This window comes from Canis aureus, chromosome 28 (assembly GCF_053574225.1).
Source record: "Canis aureus isolate CA01 chromosome 28, VMU_Caureus_v.1.0, whole genome shotgun sequence".
NCBI lineage: Eukaryota > Metazoa > Chordata > Mammalia > Carnivora > Canidae > Canis > Canis aureus.
Window position 1 is genome coordinate 41,765,721 of NC_135638.1, and position 16,532 is coordinate 41,782,252.

General features: G+C 38.5%; 1 protein-coding gene across 7 annotated transcripts in view; it reads left to right on the forward strand.

Annotated features, from left to right (window-relative positions):
- The window catches only part of PRKDC (protein kinase, DNA-activated, catalytic subunit), a 220,035-nt gene that overhangs the window by 90,998 nt on the left and 112,505 nt on the right, over positions 1 to 16,532 (forward strand). For all 7 annotated transcript variants that reach the window (XR_013367489.1, XM_077876997.1, XM_077876998.1 and 4 more), the window contains 8 exons: positions 4,898 to 5,105; positions 8,681 to 8,859; positions 9,820 to 9,988; positions 10,230 to 10,295; positions 11,370 to 11,442; positions 12,717 to 12,865; positions 15,264 to 15,398; positions 15,598 to 15,717. Coding sequence is in view for 6 of the 7 variants with exons in the window: in XM_077876997.1 (XP_077733123.1) it covers positions 4,898 to 5,105; positions 8,681 to 8,859; positions 9,820 to 9,988; positions 10,230 to 10,295; positions 11,370 to 11,442; positions 12,717 to 12,865; positions 15,264 to 15,398; positions 15,598 to 15,717 (1,099 nt within the window). In the remaining variant the exon portion in view is untranslated. The remainder of the gene's footprint in view (positions 1 to 4,897; positions 5,106 to 8,680; positions 8,860 to 9,819; positions 9,989 to 10,229; positions 10,296 to 11,369; positions 11,443 to 12,716; positions 12,866 to 15,263; positions 15,399 to 15,597; positions 15,718 to 16,532) is intronic.

Consider the following 16,532-nt stretch of genomic DNA (forward strand, 5'->3'; position numbering starts at 1 on the left):
TAATATAGTCTTTGGGATAAACTTTAATTTATCCAATATGAAGATTGCTACCCAGCTTTCTTTTGAGGATCATTTGAATGGTAAATGGTTCTCCACCTTTCATTTTCAGACCGGAGGTGTCTTTAGGTCTAAAGAGTCTCTTGTAGACAGCAAATAGATGGGTCTTGCTTTTTTATCCAGTTTGAAACCCTGCGTCTTTGATGGGATCATTTAGCCCATTCATGTTCAGAGTAAATATTGGAAAATAGGCATTTAGTGTCATCATAATACCTATTCAGTCCCTGTTTTTTTATATATATTTTTTATTTATTTATTTATTCATGAGACACACACACACACACACACACAGAGGCAGAGACACAGGCAGAGGGAGAAGTAGACTCCATGAAGGCAATCTGATGTGGGACTCGATCCTGGGACTCCAGAATCATGCCCTGGGCCAGAGGCAGGCGCTAAACCGCTGAGCCACCCAGGGATCCCCAGTCCCTGTTTTTGTGGCTTATTTTTTGGGCTTCCTCTTTCTTTTACGGGGTCCCCCTTAATATTTGTGTAGATTTGGTTTGGTGGTCACATGTTCTTCCTGTTTCTGCCTATATGGAAGCTCTTTATCCCTCCTTCCATTCTAAATGAGAGACTTGCTGGATAAAGTATTCTTGGCTGTATGTTCTTCTCATTTGGGACCCTGAATATATTTGCCAGCCCTTTCTGCCCTGGCAGGTCTCTGTGGATAGGTCGGCTGTTAATCTCACATTTCTCCCTGTATAAGTTAGGAATCTCTTGTTTCCTGTTGCCCTAAGTTTTTTTTTTTTCTCTATATCTTTGGAAGTTGCAAGTTTCACTGTTAAACATCAAGGTGTTTAATGGTTTTTATTGATTTTGGGGGGGAACCTCTCTATTTCCTGGATCTGAATTCCTGTTTCCCTCCCCAAATTAGGGAAGTTCTCAGCTATGTTTTGTTCAAATACATTTTCTGGCCCTCTGCCCAGTTCACATTTTCTGGAACCCCAATTATACATAGTTTTTTTTTTTCCTTCTGAGACTGTCATTTATTTCCCTTAACCTTTCCTCATGGTCTTTTAGTTGTTTTTCTCTTTTTTCCTCACCTTCCTTCCTTGCCATCAACTTGTCTTCTTTGTCACTCACTCTTTCTTCCATCTCATTAACCCTCGTCGTTAGGACCTCCAGTTTGGATTTCATCTCATTTAATTGATTTTTAATTTTGGCCAGATTAGATCTAAATTCTGCAGTTGAAGTCCCTTGAATCCTTTATGCCTTTATCCAGAGCCACCAGTAGCTTTATAATTGTGCTTCTGAATTGGCTTTCTGACACTGGTTTTTTTTTTTCTCTCTCTTTTTTTTTTTTAGTAATAAATTTATTTTTTATTGGTGCTCAACATGCCAACATACAGAATAACACCCAGTGCTCATCCCGTCAAGTGCCCACCTCAGTGCCGCCACCAAGTCACCCCCAACCCCCGCCCACCTCCCCATCACCACCCCTAGTTCGTTTCCCAGAGTTAGGAGTCTTCCATGTTCTGTCTCCCTTTCTGATATTTCCCACTTATTTTTCCTCCTTTCCCCATTATTCCCTTTCACTATTATTTATTTTCCCCAAATGAATGAGACCATATAATGTTTGTCCTTCTCCATTTGACTTACTTCACTCAGCATAATACCCTGCAGTTCCTTCCATGTCGAAGCAAATGGTGGGTATTTCTCTTTTCTAATGGCTGAGGAATATTCCATTGTATACATAAACCACATCTTCTTTATCCATTCATCTTTCGAAGGACACCGAGGCTCCTTCCACAGTTTGGCTATTGTGGACATTGCTGCTATAAACATTGGGGTGCAGGTGTCCCGGCGTTTCACTGCATCTGTATCTTTGGGGTAAATCCCCAGCAGTGCAATTGCTGGGTCGTAGGGCAGATCTATTTTTAACTCCTTGAGGAACCTCCACGCAGTTTTCCAGAGGGGCTGCACCGATTCACATTCCCACCAACCGTGTAAGAGGGTTCCCTTTTTTCTCCGCATCCTCTCCAACATTTGTGGTTTCCTGCCTTGTTAATTTTCCCCATTCTCACTGGTGTGAGGTGGTATCTCATTGTGGTTTTGGTTTGTATTTCCCTGATGGCAAGTGATGCGGAGCATTTTCTCATGTGTTTGTTGGCCATGTCTATGTCTTCCTCTGTGAGATTTCTGTTCATGTCTTTTGCCCATTTCAGGATTGGATTGTTTGTTTCTTTGCTGTTGAGTTTAATAAGTTCTTTATAGATCTTGAAACTAGCCATTTATCTGATATGTCATTTGCAAATATCTTCTCCCATTTTGTAGGTTGTTTTTTAGTTTTGTTGACTGTATCCTTTGCTGTGCAAAACTTCTTATCTTGATGAAGTCCCAATAGTTCATTTTTGCTTTTGTTTCTTTTGCCTTTGTGGATGTATCTTGCAGGAAGTTACTGTGGCTGAGTTCAAAAAGGGTTGCTTGTGTTCTCCTTTAGGATTTTGATGGAATCTTGTCTCACATTTAGATCTTTCATCCATTTTGAGTTTATCTTTGTGTATGGTGCAAGAGAGTGGTCTAGTTTCATTCTTCTGCATGTGGATGTCCAATTTTCCCAGCACCATATGTTGAAGAGACTGTCTTTCTTCCAATGGATAGTCTTTCCTCCTTTATCGAATATTAGTTGAGCATAAAGTTGAGGGTCCACTTCTGGGTTCTCTATTCTGTTGCATTGATCTATGTGTCTGTTTTTGTGCCAGTACCACACTGTCTTGATGACCACAGCTTTGTAGTACAACCTGAAATCTGACATTGTGATGCCCCCAGCTATGGTTTTCTTTTTTAAAATTCCCCTGGCTATTCGGGGTCTTTTCTGATTCCACACAAATCTTAATTTATTCTAACTCTTTGAAGAAAGTCCATGGTATTTTGATAGGGATTGCATTAAACATGTAAATTGCCCTGGTTAGCATTGACATTTTCACAATATTAATTCTTCCAATCCATGAGCATGGAATATTTTTCTATTCCTTTGCGTTTTCCTCAATTTCTTTCAGAAGTGTTCTATAGTTTTGAGGGTATAGATCCTTTACCTCTTTGGTTAGGTTTATTCCTAGGTATCTTATGCTTTTGGGTGTGATTATAAATGGGATTGACTCCTTAATTTCTCTTTCTGCAGTCTCATTGTTAGTGTATAGAAATGCCACTGACTTCTGGGCATTGATTTTGTATCCTGCCACGCTACCAAATTGCTGTATGAGTTCTAGCAATCTTGGGGTGGATTCTTTTGGGTTTTCTATGTAGAGTATCATGTGATCGGCGAAGAGGGAGAGTTCGAAGAGGGAGAGTTTGACTTCTTCTTTGCTAATTTGAATGCCTTTTATGTCTTTTTGTTGCCTGATTGCTGAGGCTAGGACTTCTAGTACTGTGTTGAATAGCAGTGGCGAGAATGGACATCCCTGTCTTCTGACATTGAATTTTAATCCAAATTGTAACTCTGTGGTAGATAGTGCTGTTTCTGATTCTTTTTTGGTGAATTCTTCCTTCTTGTCATTTTGCTCAGTGCAGAGTGGCTGTAAGTGGCCTTGGTCATGAATATTAGCCACCACCTAAATGAATTTCACCTAGATGGTTCTTGTTAGAAGGAGAAAACCTTTCTCTCTGTGGCGTTCTGGCTCTTCTCTATTTAAATCCCAGGTTCAATTTGTAGTTGCTCAGTATGTTTTGAAAGTTATCCACGTAAGTTGGTGTGACCAGGAGAGTTGAGGATCCCTACTCTTCCACCATCTTGCTCTCCCCCTTGCATTTGTAATTTTGCAAGCTTTCATTATATCCCTTTTTCGGGGGTTGATATTATTTGATCCCTCGGCAGTAAATGAGTGTCTATTTTGTCAGTTTTGCCAGTAGAGAGTATCGTGTCAAACACTTGTATTTTTTCCCATTTTTTATAGGTGGGAAAGAATTTCGAAGTGTTGTTTTAATTTGTATTTCTTTTATTATAATTGAAGTAGAACATATAGTTAAAGCTCATTTGCATTTATTTTCAGTAAACTACTGTCTTATTTTTTATAATCAGACTTTGTTCTTTTTCTTTTCTTCTCCTTAGTTTTCTCTGTAAGTGTTTTAGGGCTGTGTTTCTACCGTGCTGTCAGAGAGCTCCTCAAAATAATTTAAATCAAAGGCGGTGCCCAAGTAAATATTACAGAAGCCCATATACCATCTAGTAATGTCCTGAGTCTTAAAATTTTCTGACTGAATTATCTTCTAAATTGAACATTTTGGCCCTGGTTCATCCTTCTACGAATCAGGATTTTAGATCTGGAAAAGGATTTTAATGATCATTTAGTCCTAAGCTCATATTTTTGTAGGTGAAGAAACAAACTCTGTATTCTTGGTTTATAGACTTACAGAGAAAATCTTATAGATGATCATACAATATTTTATATTCCAGATGAGAATATAAAGGGCCAGGTGAAAAAAAAAAGGGGGGGGGGGCAGGTGAATATATCTCTGTAGGAAATAGGAATGGCTGTTTGTTTTTAGGAAGAGACTAGATTTTTTATAACTCATGAGTTTCAAATTCTGAATCTGTGATCATCTTTAGGCCCGAGACTCTCCGAAAGCCTTCCAGCTATTTTCTAAAAATGGTCAGATTTAAAAGTAATGAAAACAATTCTCCTTAATGCCTAAATTGCGCTTGAAGATTTCTGGGGATGAGTACAATAATATGGTTCATGTACAAATGCTACTTGTATTTCATGGTTTTTATATGATCTTTAAAGTTACTTTTAAAATTTGTAGTCATTGGTGTTTATTTTGCTTGTTATGTGGGTAGGCACTCATAAAATATTTGTTCAAAGCAGGCATGTTCATATAATTCTTTTTTTTTCCTTAGGAGTTCTTGTGTCACACAATTAGCCCTTTTGGAAAGTGTATACAGAATGTTCAAGAGGGATGACCTACTTTCAAATGTCACTCGCCAAGCATTTGTAGATCGCTCTCTTCTCACTCTGTTGTGGCATTGTGGCCTGAATGCTTTGAGAGAATTCTTTGGCAAAATTGTGGTGGAAACCATTGATGTGTTGAAGTCTAGATTTACAAAGGTATTTGTACATCTGTTATTAAATTTAATGGTAATGAGAATTGACCAATCTACTTGATCAATGTCCTTAAAAACTTCAATGTGTGGTTGGAACTAGAGGGTATTATGCTAAGTGAAATAAGTTGATCAGAGAAAGACAATTATATGATCTTACTCATATGTGGAATTTAAGAAACAAAACAGAGGATCATAGAGCAAGAGAGGAAAAAATAAAACAAGATGAAATCAGAGAGAAAGACAAACCATAAAAGACTCTGAATCATAGGAAGCAACTGAGGGTCGCTGGAGGGGAGGAAGTGGGGTGATGGGGTAACTGGGTGATGTAATGAGCACTGGATATTACATTACATAAGACTGATAAATCACTTTCCTCTACCTCTGAAACCAAGAATACATTATATGTTAATTAATTGAATTTAAATAAAATTAAAAAAAAACTGCAATGGATCATTGTTGCTCAAGGAGTATTACCTCAACAGTTTGATAACAATCTGTAGTTACATGGAGTCTCCATTAGTTTCCTGAGGGTGTTTTAACAAATTACCACCAAAGTGGCTTAGAACATCAGAGATTTATTCTCTCTTAGTTCTGTAAGGCAGAAATCAGAAATCAGTTTCCTTGGGCTTTCGTCAAGGTGTTGCAAGGCTATAGAGGCCCTAGGGATAAAGCCTTTCTTTGCCGCTTCCAGCTTTTGTGACAGCCTGTATTCCTTGGCTTGTGGCTAAGTCACTTCTCTCTTTGCTTCTGTGGTCACATTGCCTCCTCTTCTTTTGTCTAATCCCTCTTTGCCTCTCTCCTATAAATATATGATTGCATTAGGACCCACTTTGATCATCTGCTAATTCCAGATCCTTTACTTGATTTTATCTTTATAATCCTTTTTTATCATCTAAGGTAACGTTCAGGATTCCAGTGATTGGACCGTGGGTATTTGTAAGGGGATGTTATTCAGCTTAATATAGTCTCCCTGCATCAAATGTTCTCACTCGCAAAATACATTTTTCACATCCTAACATCTCCCAGAGTCTAAACACATCACCTCATCAACCTTTAAGTCAAAATTCAATCTGAGTATCATCAGCTCAGAGTCCTTGCTTTCATCATTCAAACTGTAATGAATCACGTATGGGTAAGATTCTGGGTATGATCCATCTTTGGGCAAATTTCTTTCCATTTGTGGACCTGTGAAACTAGAAAACAAATAATTTGTTTCCAAAAGACAGTGGTTCAACAGGCATAGGATGACAATTATAGTCATTCCTATTTTAAAAAAGAGAAAATGAGGTAAGGAAGAAATCAGTGTTCCATAGGTGCAGGCAGGCAGATTCTGCCTGGATAATATAATGCTTTGTGCTTGGTGTTCTGCCCTCTAGACCAAGACTCCATTCTTAGAGTCATTCTTTTTTCTTGAAGGATGGCATATATTTGCAGCTGAGTAGTTTTTATCAATCTGTTTCTTGCCTGTGGAATTCAGGGAGTACAACAGCTTTGTCCACCACCCCCTCCCCCACCCCCCATTTAATTTTGTCTCTGTCTGCTTCAGTCTAAGCTGGTGGTGTTTCCTCGGGTATGACATTCTCAACAACTCATAGCTCTCCTGTGTGTGTCTTGGTGGTTTACTCCATTAGATGAGAGTCCTTCACAGGTCTTTGTTGGATAATTACATCTCTGTTCTTGGTTCTATTGAAATGGATGAGGGCATCCAGGAGTCCCATGCTAATTTCTTCAGTACTGGCTCAAGAATGTCCAGCCACACCCTTGTTCTTCTCTCCCAAGCCACTTTTCTAACAGTGAATTTCCTAATGTTAGCATCTTTCACAATCTGGGTAAGCTGAGAATTTCTCAAATCAAGTTTTGGTTCTTATTGCTTAGTAGTTTTTTTTTTTTTTTTAAAGATTTTATTTATTTATTCATGAGAAACAGAGACAGAGAGGCAGAGACACAGGCAGAGGGAGAAGCAGGCTCCACACAGGGAGCCTGATGTGGGACTCCATCCCAGGTCTCCAGGATCAGGCCCTGGGCTGAAGGCGGCGCTAAATCACTGAGCCACGTGGGCTGCCCTCCCTGCTTAGTAGTTTTGTTTTGTTTTTTTTTTTTTTATGATAGTCACAGAGAGAGAGAAAGAGGCAGAGACACAGGCAGAGGGAGAAGCAGGCTCCATGCACCGGGAGCCCGATGTGGGATTCGATCCCGGGTCTCCAGGATCGCGCCCTGGGCCAATGGCAGGCGCCAAACAGCTGTGCCACCCAGGGATCCCCCTGCTTAGTAGTTTTTAATTCAATTTGTCTCTTGCACCTCACATGTATTATAAGCAGCAAAGAAGAAAGCAGCCAGCACCTTCAACAAATTTGCTTGGAAATTTTTTCAGCTAAATATTCAAGTGCATGGCTTACAAGTTCTGCTGTGTATATAACTGTAGAACACTTTCTCAGCCAAGTTTTCTTGCCACTGTATAACAAGGATCCTCTTTCCTCCAGTTTCCAAAAGTATGTTCCTTATTTCCTTTTGAGACCTCACTAGCAACTACTTTAATGTCCATATTTCTACCACAAGTGTGTTTATGATGATTGAGAAGTTCTGTAAGACAATTTTAGCTTTTTCTGTCAAGCTTTTTACTTCCTTCTGAGCTCTCACCAGCAATGCCTTCAGTGTTGATTATTTCTGCCAGCAGTCTCTATAGGCAGTTGGCTTTTTCCGTCATGCATGGCAAATTTCTTTCAGCCTTTACCCATCATCCATGTGTTAGAGCAGGTCCAACTCTTGATACCAAAATGTGTATTAGTTTTCTAAATTTTCAGTAACAAATTACTGTCAGCTTGGTGGCTCAAAACAACAGAATTTTATTCTCTCCCAGTTTTGGAGGCCAGAAGTCTAATTAGTTTCACTGAGCTGAATTTGTGATGTTGTCATGACCACAGTTGTCCCAGCAGCCCTGAGTATCCGCTCCTTGCCTCTTCCAGCTTCTGGTAGCTGCTGGCATTCCTCAATATGTGGCTGCATCATTCTGGCCCCTAATTCCGTCATCACATAGCCTTTTCCTGTATGTCTCATTTCTCTCTCTTTCCTCTTGTAAGGTTACATATGGTTTCATCTGTGGCTGAATGAAAACCCAGAATTGTCTCCCTATCTTAAGATCCTTAACTTAATCACATTCACAAAGTCCTTTTTTGCCTTATGAGAGTGTATTCACAGGTTCCAGGGATTAGGATGTGGATATCTTTAGAAAATTCTGTAAGTACTTGAAAATTTTGTTTTTTATTACTTTGAAGTTTCACCTGCTATTGGTCATGTCTTTGATAAGATTTTGTGCAAAAGCCCTATATTCACATTCTAAGGTCACTATTTGGACGTTGTGCATTACTTCCTGCTACACTCAGTATAACACATCAGTATTTAGATCTATGTTTCTGACCTTGGGTGGTCTCCTATTGAAGTGATTCAACAGCCATGTTAAAATTATGTTATATGTAAAAAGCATTGAATATTAAATATATGTATTTGAGTATTTGATATATTCAATAAATAATTTTTCATATTTGATTAGACCAAAGATAATCATTTGTTACCTTTCCTTAGCTAAATGAATCTACTTTTGATACTCAAATCACCAAGAAGATGGGGTTTTATAAGATGCTAGATGTGATGTATTCTCGTCTTTCAAAAGATGATGTTCACTCAAAGGAATCTAAAATTAATCAAGTTTTCCACGGCTCATGTATTACAGAAGGAAATGAACTTACAAAGACACTTATTAAGTAAGGTTTTAGTCAACTTTTGGTTTGTTTGATTGGTTAATATTTTTGATGCATGTATCATTATGCTTGTATATAATGTGAATAAATGTTTAAGTATGAGTTTTTATAATTTTCTTTTTATGTACAAACTACTTAGACTTCAATTTAGCAGGTTATTGGGTAGCATGTTTTATCCTATACTCATCTTTTATAAGGAATAAAACTCGAATTGTTTTTTTTCCTCCCATTCCCCCACTCCTTAATAGCTTGATATATTTTTAGTGGTGTGATTTACAATATAAAGGGATTTATATATTTTCCTGACCGCCATTTGAAATTAAAGGAATAGATTGTGTGCTGATAAAACTGTTTTCAACAGTAGTTGGTCACCTGGGCAGTTTGGAGACCCCATCCTGCAGAATGAACTCTTAGCTCCTTAGCATGGCAGGCGAGCTCTTTTAAGAATGCACCCCCCTCTACACCTTTTGCTCACTGCCAGCCACTGCTGCTTCCCACCACATCTTCTGAACACACCATGTGGCTTATCCCTCACTATAAGTAACACTCTTCTCTCTGTTCATAATCCTTACATACATTTCCCCTTTGACTTAGAATTCAAAATACGGTTCATACTTTTTCTTTAAACCGTTGCTGGCTCCTGTGCCTGGCTTACTGTTGATCCTCCTTGCTTCCATCTCTTAATTTACTGGGCTGGTTGCTGTTGCTGTGCGTACCACAGTGTGGTGAAATCCCTGGACCCCACCTTTACCTTGAGATGTGCGTGGGTTCCGTGACTTAAGTTGTCTTTTTTTTTTTTTTTTAAGTTGCCTTTTATTTCCAGTACCTAGTATTATGCCAGACACAAACGTGACACTCAGAGAAGGCTAAACTGAATTCAGATTCTGTTGTCTGGCATTGTTGGGCTTATGCTTCAATTTCCCTGTTATATGAATTAATTTTTAACCTGCATCTATTCTACAGATTGTGCTATGATGCATTTACAGAGAACATGGCGGGTGAGAATCAGTTGCTGGAGAGGAGAAGACTTTACCATTGTGCTGCATACAACTGTGCCATTTCTGTTATCTGCTGTGTCTTCACTGAATTAAAATTTTACCAAGGTTTTCTGTTTAGTGAAAAACCTGAAAAGGTAGACTTTTCATAAAACTTCCAGTTGCCATCAGTGCAGGATTTCAAGTTAATTATCTAAATTAAAATTATATCATAATTTGCCCATAATTTGCACATCCTCAGAATATTGAGGATGTAGTTCTTGTAGTTCTGCATATATAAAGCTAAAGTGCTTCACCATGAGTTATTAAGTATAGTAGCATCAGCAATAAGGTTCTCCACTATTCAGATATTTTTTCTATGACTCTTTGGATTTACAGAACTTGCTTATTTTGGAAAATCTGATTGACCTGAAACGCTGCTATACTTTTCCTATAGAAGTTGAGGTGAGTGAAATTTTTTATTGGTGTTCCTGAGTTTGAAAAATTTATCAGATGCTTATAGAAAAAACATATTATGTTAAACATGTGAAATTCCTAGTATTCAATTTGAACTATAATATCTGGTACAATTGCAGGCAACTATAGAAAAATGATCATAACTTGATTTTTCCCTCTCTTAACTAGTGAAAGATAGAAAATGGCAATAAAAGATGCTGTTAGAACATATCCCAGAAGTTGTTTGCTGAGTAAATTCCTCTGGTCAGTGAAATTGAGATCTATCCAGATATAGCATTATAATGCTGTGGCCCTGCTTGGGTAATTTGGCAGGATAATGGGAGTTGTCTGAGCAGAAGTCATGGTAATAGTTGGGAAACTTGCTGTGGCAAATGTGACAAGCTTAATTTTAGCCAAGCTAAGTTTGACATGCCAGCCTCAGCAATTGGTGGGAGATTGTAGGTGCAGCCTTTCACAGCCCACTGGAGATGGGAATTGGGTAGAGTGCCAGGGCTTGTACACCATGGTATAGGTCAGGAGCTGTCACTCATATTAGCATGCGTGGCTGCTGACCTTATCAGGTCTCAGGGGTTCATGAGTTCACATAAGTGGTTGCTACCTGCCTTGTTCCCTTTTGGGACAAGACTAGGAACTTTTTTCAAGGTGTATGTTCAAAGAACTAAAAATAAAAAAAATATAATATCATTCAGACAGTTGCTGTATGTTACTTCTAAACTTTACAATAGCATTGTAAGGTGCTGTGTTATACCATAACTGTATAGTTCAGGAAACTGAGGCTTATAGGTCAGGTATAGTCTATTGATAATCTGGGCATGTGGCTGCCAGAGCTTTACCCACATTAGGTGCCAGAGCCCAGAGGGGAAACATGTGCCTCAGTGGGGTTCTGTGGGAAAAGCATTTCTTAAGGGCACTCACCTGTCTTTGTGGATATATTTAGTGATTTTATATTTGATAAAAGTCTTGTTCAAAATTTAGTTTTTTTGGTCGAATTGCTATTAAAATAGAAAATGTGTGATCATGATTCTAAAAAGTTTTAAATTGTATATTTGTTTTGCTTAACAGGTTCCTATGGAAAGAAAGAAAAAGTACATTGAAATTAGGAAAGAAGCCAGGGAAGCAGTAAATGGGGATTCAGGTGGGATATTTTCAAAATGATAAGATTCTAATTTGTTATGTAACCAATGGTATTTGTTATGTGAATAAAAAATTTTTTAAATATCCAAAAAACATTGAATTGGAGTTCAAAAAGCTTTAAGTGGCAAATAGAATTCTATTTTGAAAGAAATGCAGTTAGCTAAACTTTAGCTTCATAGAAGGACCTCAGAATGGGCAAAGAGGGCTAAGAAGAAATGGTATGCTTTTTCTAAAAGTGCAAGATTGGTTGATAGCTATTTTTTGCTTATGCATTATGTCGTTTGCTTAAATGCATTCAGAAATCAGTGTTGAAATAAAAGACCCATGCTGCCACTCATCTGTTTCAGACCTCCCATCAATTCCCACCTCCCTGAGAACAGAGCTGCCTAAGTCCCCTTGCCCTGCCTGGCTCCCCCCTGCGACTCTGCCCCAACGGCACTGTCCCCTGGCTGTGCTTGTAGGCACAGGGCTCATTTGGCTCCTGGGCATTTTTACGTGATGTCTCCTCCGCCTAGAATAATCTTGGTCCCAGATATCAACTTTTGTTTAATGCCAACCTTTGAAGGAAGTTCTCCCTGGCTTCCCTATTCAAAATTAACCCTCTTTTGCTCCCCATGCTCCTTGTTTTAGTTTTTTGGTTAATTTTTCTTCATAGCTTTTTGGTTTTTTTTTGAGGATAAAATTGGGACCAGTCTTATGTGTAGATTACTTGTTTTTCAGTAGTATCTTTCCCCATGTTTCTGTTAGACTTTTTTATTAAGGTTTTTATTTATTTATTTGACACAACAAGAGAACATAAGCAGGGGGAGCAGCAGAGGAGAGGGAGAAGCAAGCAGACTCTGCACTGAGCAGGGAGCCCAGTGCAGAGCTCTATCCCAGGATTGTGGGATCATGACCTGAGCCGAAGGGAGATGCTGAACTGACTGAGCCACCCAAGCGCCCCTAGACTTTATATACAAAATATACCCCCATCAAAAATTTAATGCAAGAAAATTTTGTTAATATATCCAAAAATAATATATAGTTTACCTTAATGTCTCTATCCATGACAGTAGAAAATAACTGCTCAATAATGACAAAAACAAAAGGAGATCTTTCCCCATTTCTTTTGCTTTGTTAATCTAGTCAGTCTGTTGAGAATCACAGGATTGATGAAAACTTTAGTTAACACTTTTAATTTTATTAAAAAAAACACTTTTAATTTTAATATCGTTTGAGCTTAGAGAAATACATTTTTTCACCAATTTGAATAAATGTATTCTCTTTATATTTCAGATGGCCCTCATTATCTGTCTTCCTTGTCATATTTGGCAGACAGCAGCCTGAGTGAGGAAATGAGTCAATTTGATTTCTCAACTGGCGTTCAGAGCTATTCATACGGTTCCCAAGACCCTAAATCTACCCATGGTCATTTTCGGAGACGGGTGATCACATTTCATATATTAAAAAATATTATTGGCATTTGTAAAGGAAGAGAGGTGTCATTGTTAGTGGAAGCCAGTTCTCTGTGGGTAGTCCTCAGAGGATAGTGTGTGGAGAATTTTCTAGGATCTCTTAGCCTTCCTTTGTATAGGCTCAGCAATTGGAGTTCACCAGTATAGGAAAGAAGGCTCTCTTCAAGGGCTGATTCACCTTAGTCAGTCTCCATGAAATTAGTGTTTGAAATCATAACTGCATATAAAGGTTTCCAGTGAGAGAGATAACAGTCATAGAGACTCAGATGCCATGCTGATATGACTATTGCATTATCCTCTGCAGAAGATGAAGAAGTTGTTCAAATATTAGATGTTATCAAACTGAAATGACTGAATGCATCTGGTTCACAAATGATAGCTTAACCTCATGAACAGAGATAGGAAACTGTAGACACATACCTATGCACTTACATAGGGACACAAATGTGTACACATATGGAAAACCATGAGCTCCATGGAACATCTGTTTCCCATCTAGGGTTCATTCAAGTTTTTCCCTTTGGTTTCTTTGAAATGCACTGACTCACTTCTTCTTTCCCTTAACCCCTCTGAAGCTCTCCTGGTGTAGGTCCTGAAGAATAGGTGGGCACCCCACTCTCTCTGTCTCTACTTCCGGGTACTGTTAGGCAGTTCTTGCCCCACTTTGGCCTGCCCGTTGGCTTTTTGCCTGAGAAGGGCTTGAGCAGTGCAGTGTTTTTGAAGTTGAGTTGGACTGTAAAAGTACAACATAAAGATGTTGCCCGTAGGATTGGCTTCTTCCTTTGTATTGAATACTTCAAGAGGAGCCCATTCATTAATTCTTTCATCCAGATTGTGTCATACACCTGTACTGGGCAATAAAAGAGTACGATTTCGTTCTGTTATGACTACATTGTCTAGTGAGACTCCTCCTTTGTGAATAGGCCATTTCCATTGAGGCATCTTGGGTTCAGTCCTAATGCCTTCAATTTGATTGCGTGACTTGACTCTCTGGTTTCAGATCTATCCAGTCTTTGTGAGCAGCATCTTGACATGCAGTAATTTTGACTGAAAAACATATTGAGTAGAACTGATTGCAGTCAGATACTGTAATTAATTCCTTTGACACCTTACCAGGTATCTGGAAAATGGGTCATCACCGTTACTCTGATTTTTCTTTTTTTTTTTTATGGCTCATTGTTTTTTTTTCTTATTTCTTGTAACCCTGATTGTGTATGATATAACCCTGATTGTGTATGAAATTTACTATTTGAGTGCTCATTTAGCACTTCTCTTACTACAACATAACACCACTTTCTATCATTTCTAAACCTCCAATTTATGGAAATTTCCATTATCTTTGGGAAGAAAGAGACCATGGGCACGGGTTACAAGAGGAGTACTTTTACAAATACTGTGCAGCCTGGGAAGTGATGTTCTTAGATAGCTCCTGCTGCCAGAGAAGAATGAATTACTGAACTATCTAGGGACATTTTTTTTTTAATAATAAATTTATTTTTTATTGGTGTTCAATTTGCCAACATACAGAATAACACCCAGTGCTCATCCCGTCAAGTGTCTAGGGCCATTTTTATTCCTCTTTCTATTCAGTCTCTGCAAGCACTGAATTTCCCCATGCTTAATTTTAATTTTAACTGTACAAAAACTTCTTAGCATCTCTCAAATCTTTCTTTCCTGGAAGTGATCTGTGCTTGGAAATATCCAGATAAATAGTTTCACTTTTTGTGTGTGTGTAAAATTTACTGTACAGGTATGTAAAACCTCAATTTAGCATTACACTTATAAAATGATTACCTCTGCTGTGATTTCTGAGAATTTTAGGGCCAACAATGGTTTAAAAGTTTTGTTCTTTTATTGATTAAAATTTCAAGACAAGGACTTTACAGAATTTTTTCAGAGAAAAACTCTTTTTCAGTTTACTGAGAAAAAAAATATAGGTAAAAATTTATCTTATAGTTTAACTTCAGTAGCTCCACTTCCTCCATAATGTGTCCAATAAGAATTATTGTTCTTAAGGAGTTGAGAGTTCTGGGGCCTCCCAAGACAAACATTTGTAAAGATCTTGCTGTCTGTACAAAGCAGCATGTGTGGCATTGATGCTGTGATCTGAATGTGACGCTGAAGGGAGTCACCATGCGTATAAGAGATCAGAGAGGAAATCTGTATCTAGAATGTAAGGAAGACATGAAGTCCTGGGTTATTTTTAGTTGTTTAATAAGAAAACCTAACAAGTGTATTCAATATTATTACTAATATATCATTGTTACCTAAGTATGTCTTTTATGATACTGTCTCAAAAGTCAGAATATCAGATACACTGAAATTTTAGCAGTGTACTCTTCATCATCAGATTCTTCCCTTTTCCTAGGAGCATAAAGACCCCATGGTCCAAGATGCTGTCCTAGAGTTAGAGATGGATGAGCTCAATCAACACGAATGTATGGCAACCATGACAGCCCTGATTAAGCACATGCAGAGAAATCAGATACTATCTAAAGATGAGGTTTGTATCTGCTAATCTTGTCTCATTTAATTCTGTTTATTAGTATCATAGTAAGAATAAACACTTAATATCAAATACCAAATTCTGTATCTAATAAACATGATTTTTTTGTTCATGTCTTACTTTGTCATCTCATAATATCAAAATGTGAAGTTATTTCATTCCACTTTTTAATGTAATCTTGAATGTATCATTTCAGGGTTCAGTACCAAGAAATCTTCCTCCTTGGATGAAATTTCTTCATGACAAACTAGGAAATCCATCGGTATCATTAAATATCCGTCTCTTCTTAGCTAAGCTTGTTATTAATACAGAAGAAGTAAGTAATTTATTTCCTTAAAAATTCTTTGCAGTTGGTAAGATGGCAGAGAAATAGGGGGACCCTAAGTTTGTCTTATCCCTCTGATGCAACTAGAAAGTTAGCAAATCATTCTGAAGTCAGTCAGAGGTCTGAGAAAACAAATGTCACAAATTTACCAGAAGAGCGACCACTGACCACCGTTTGGAAGGTAGGAGGTGCAGAGACTTGAATCCATTTGTGGCATAGCAGAGGATACAGCTGGGGGAGGGAGCCTGCTTAAGGAGGCTACTGCAGAATATAATTAGTGGAGTGCAAAATCAGGACTTTTAGAAGTCTGCTAAGTGGGGGATGTTCATAACTTAAAGTAGCTTGGGTGCTGAAGCAGGGCAGAATCGCAGGTGTGACAGCATAATTTTAGGATCCCTGGGGTCGCAAGAAGAACATCTGGTGCCTAAGTGTGGTGGAGCCCCCAAGCATAGGAGCAGAGAAGCGGGCTGAGAACACTCAGTCTAGGTTCTGGCTCTGTGCTCTGTGTTGCCATAAACTGCGCAGTGATCGTGCTACCACTTTCCTGGGAGGGGTCTAGCAAAAGGTAGAAATGGGCTGACACCCTTACACTCCCGTAGGAAGAATAGCATGGGTCCACCCCACAGGAGTCCCTAAAATTTGGTTTGAAACTCAGTCGTATGCCTGAGATGAAAGGGCATAGTCACCGGCTGAGTGAACACAGTTCTCATGGAAACTGGGGAGACAAGAGTGATGGCTCTTCTGTGAGGGCTCCCTGAAGAGTGGGGAGTGGGGAGCACCACCATGTTCATTCTGCCCATCTGAGC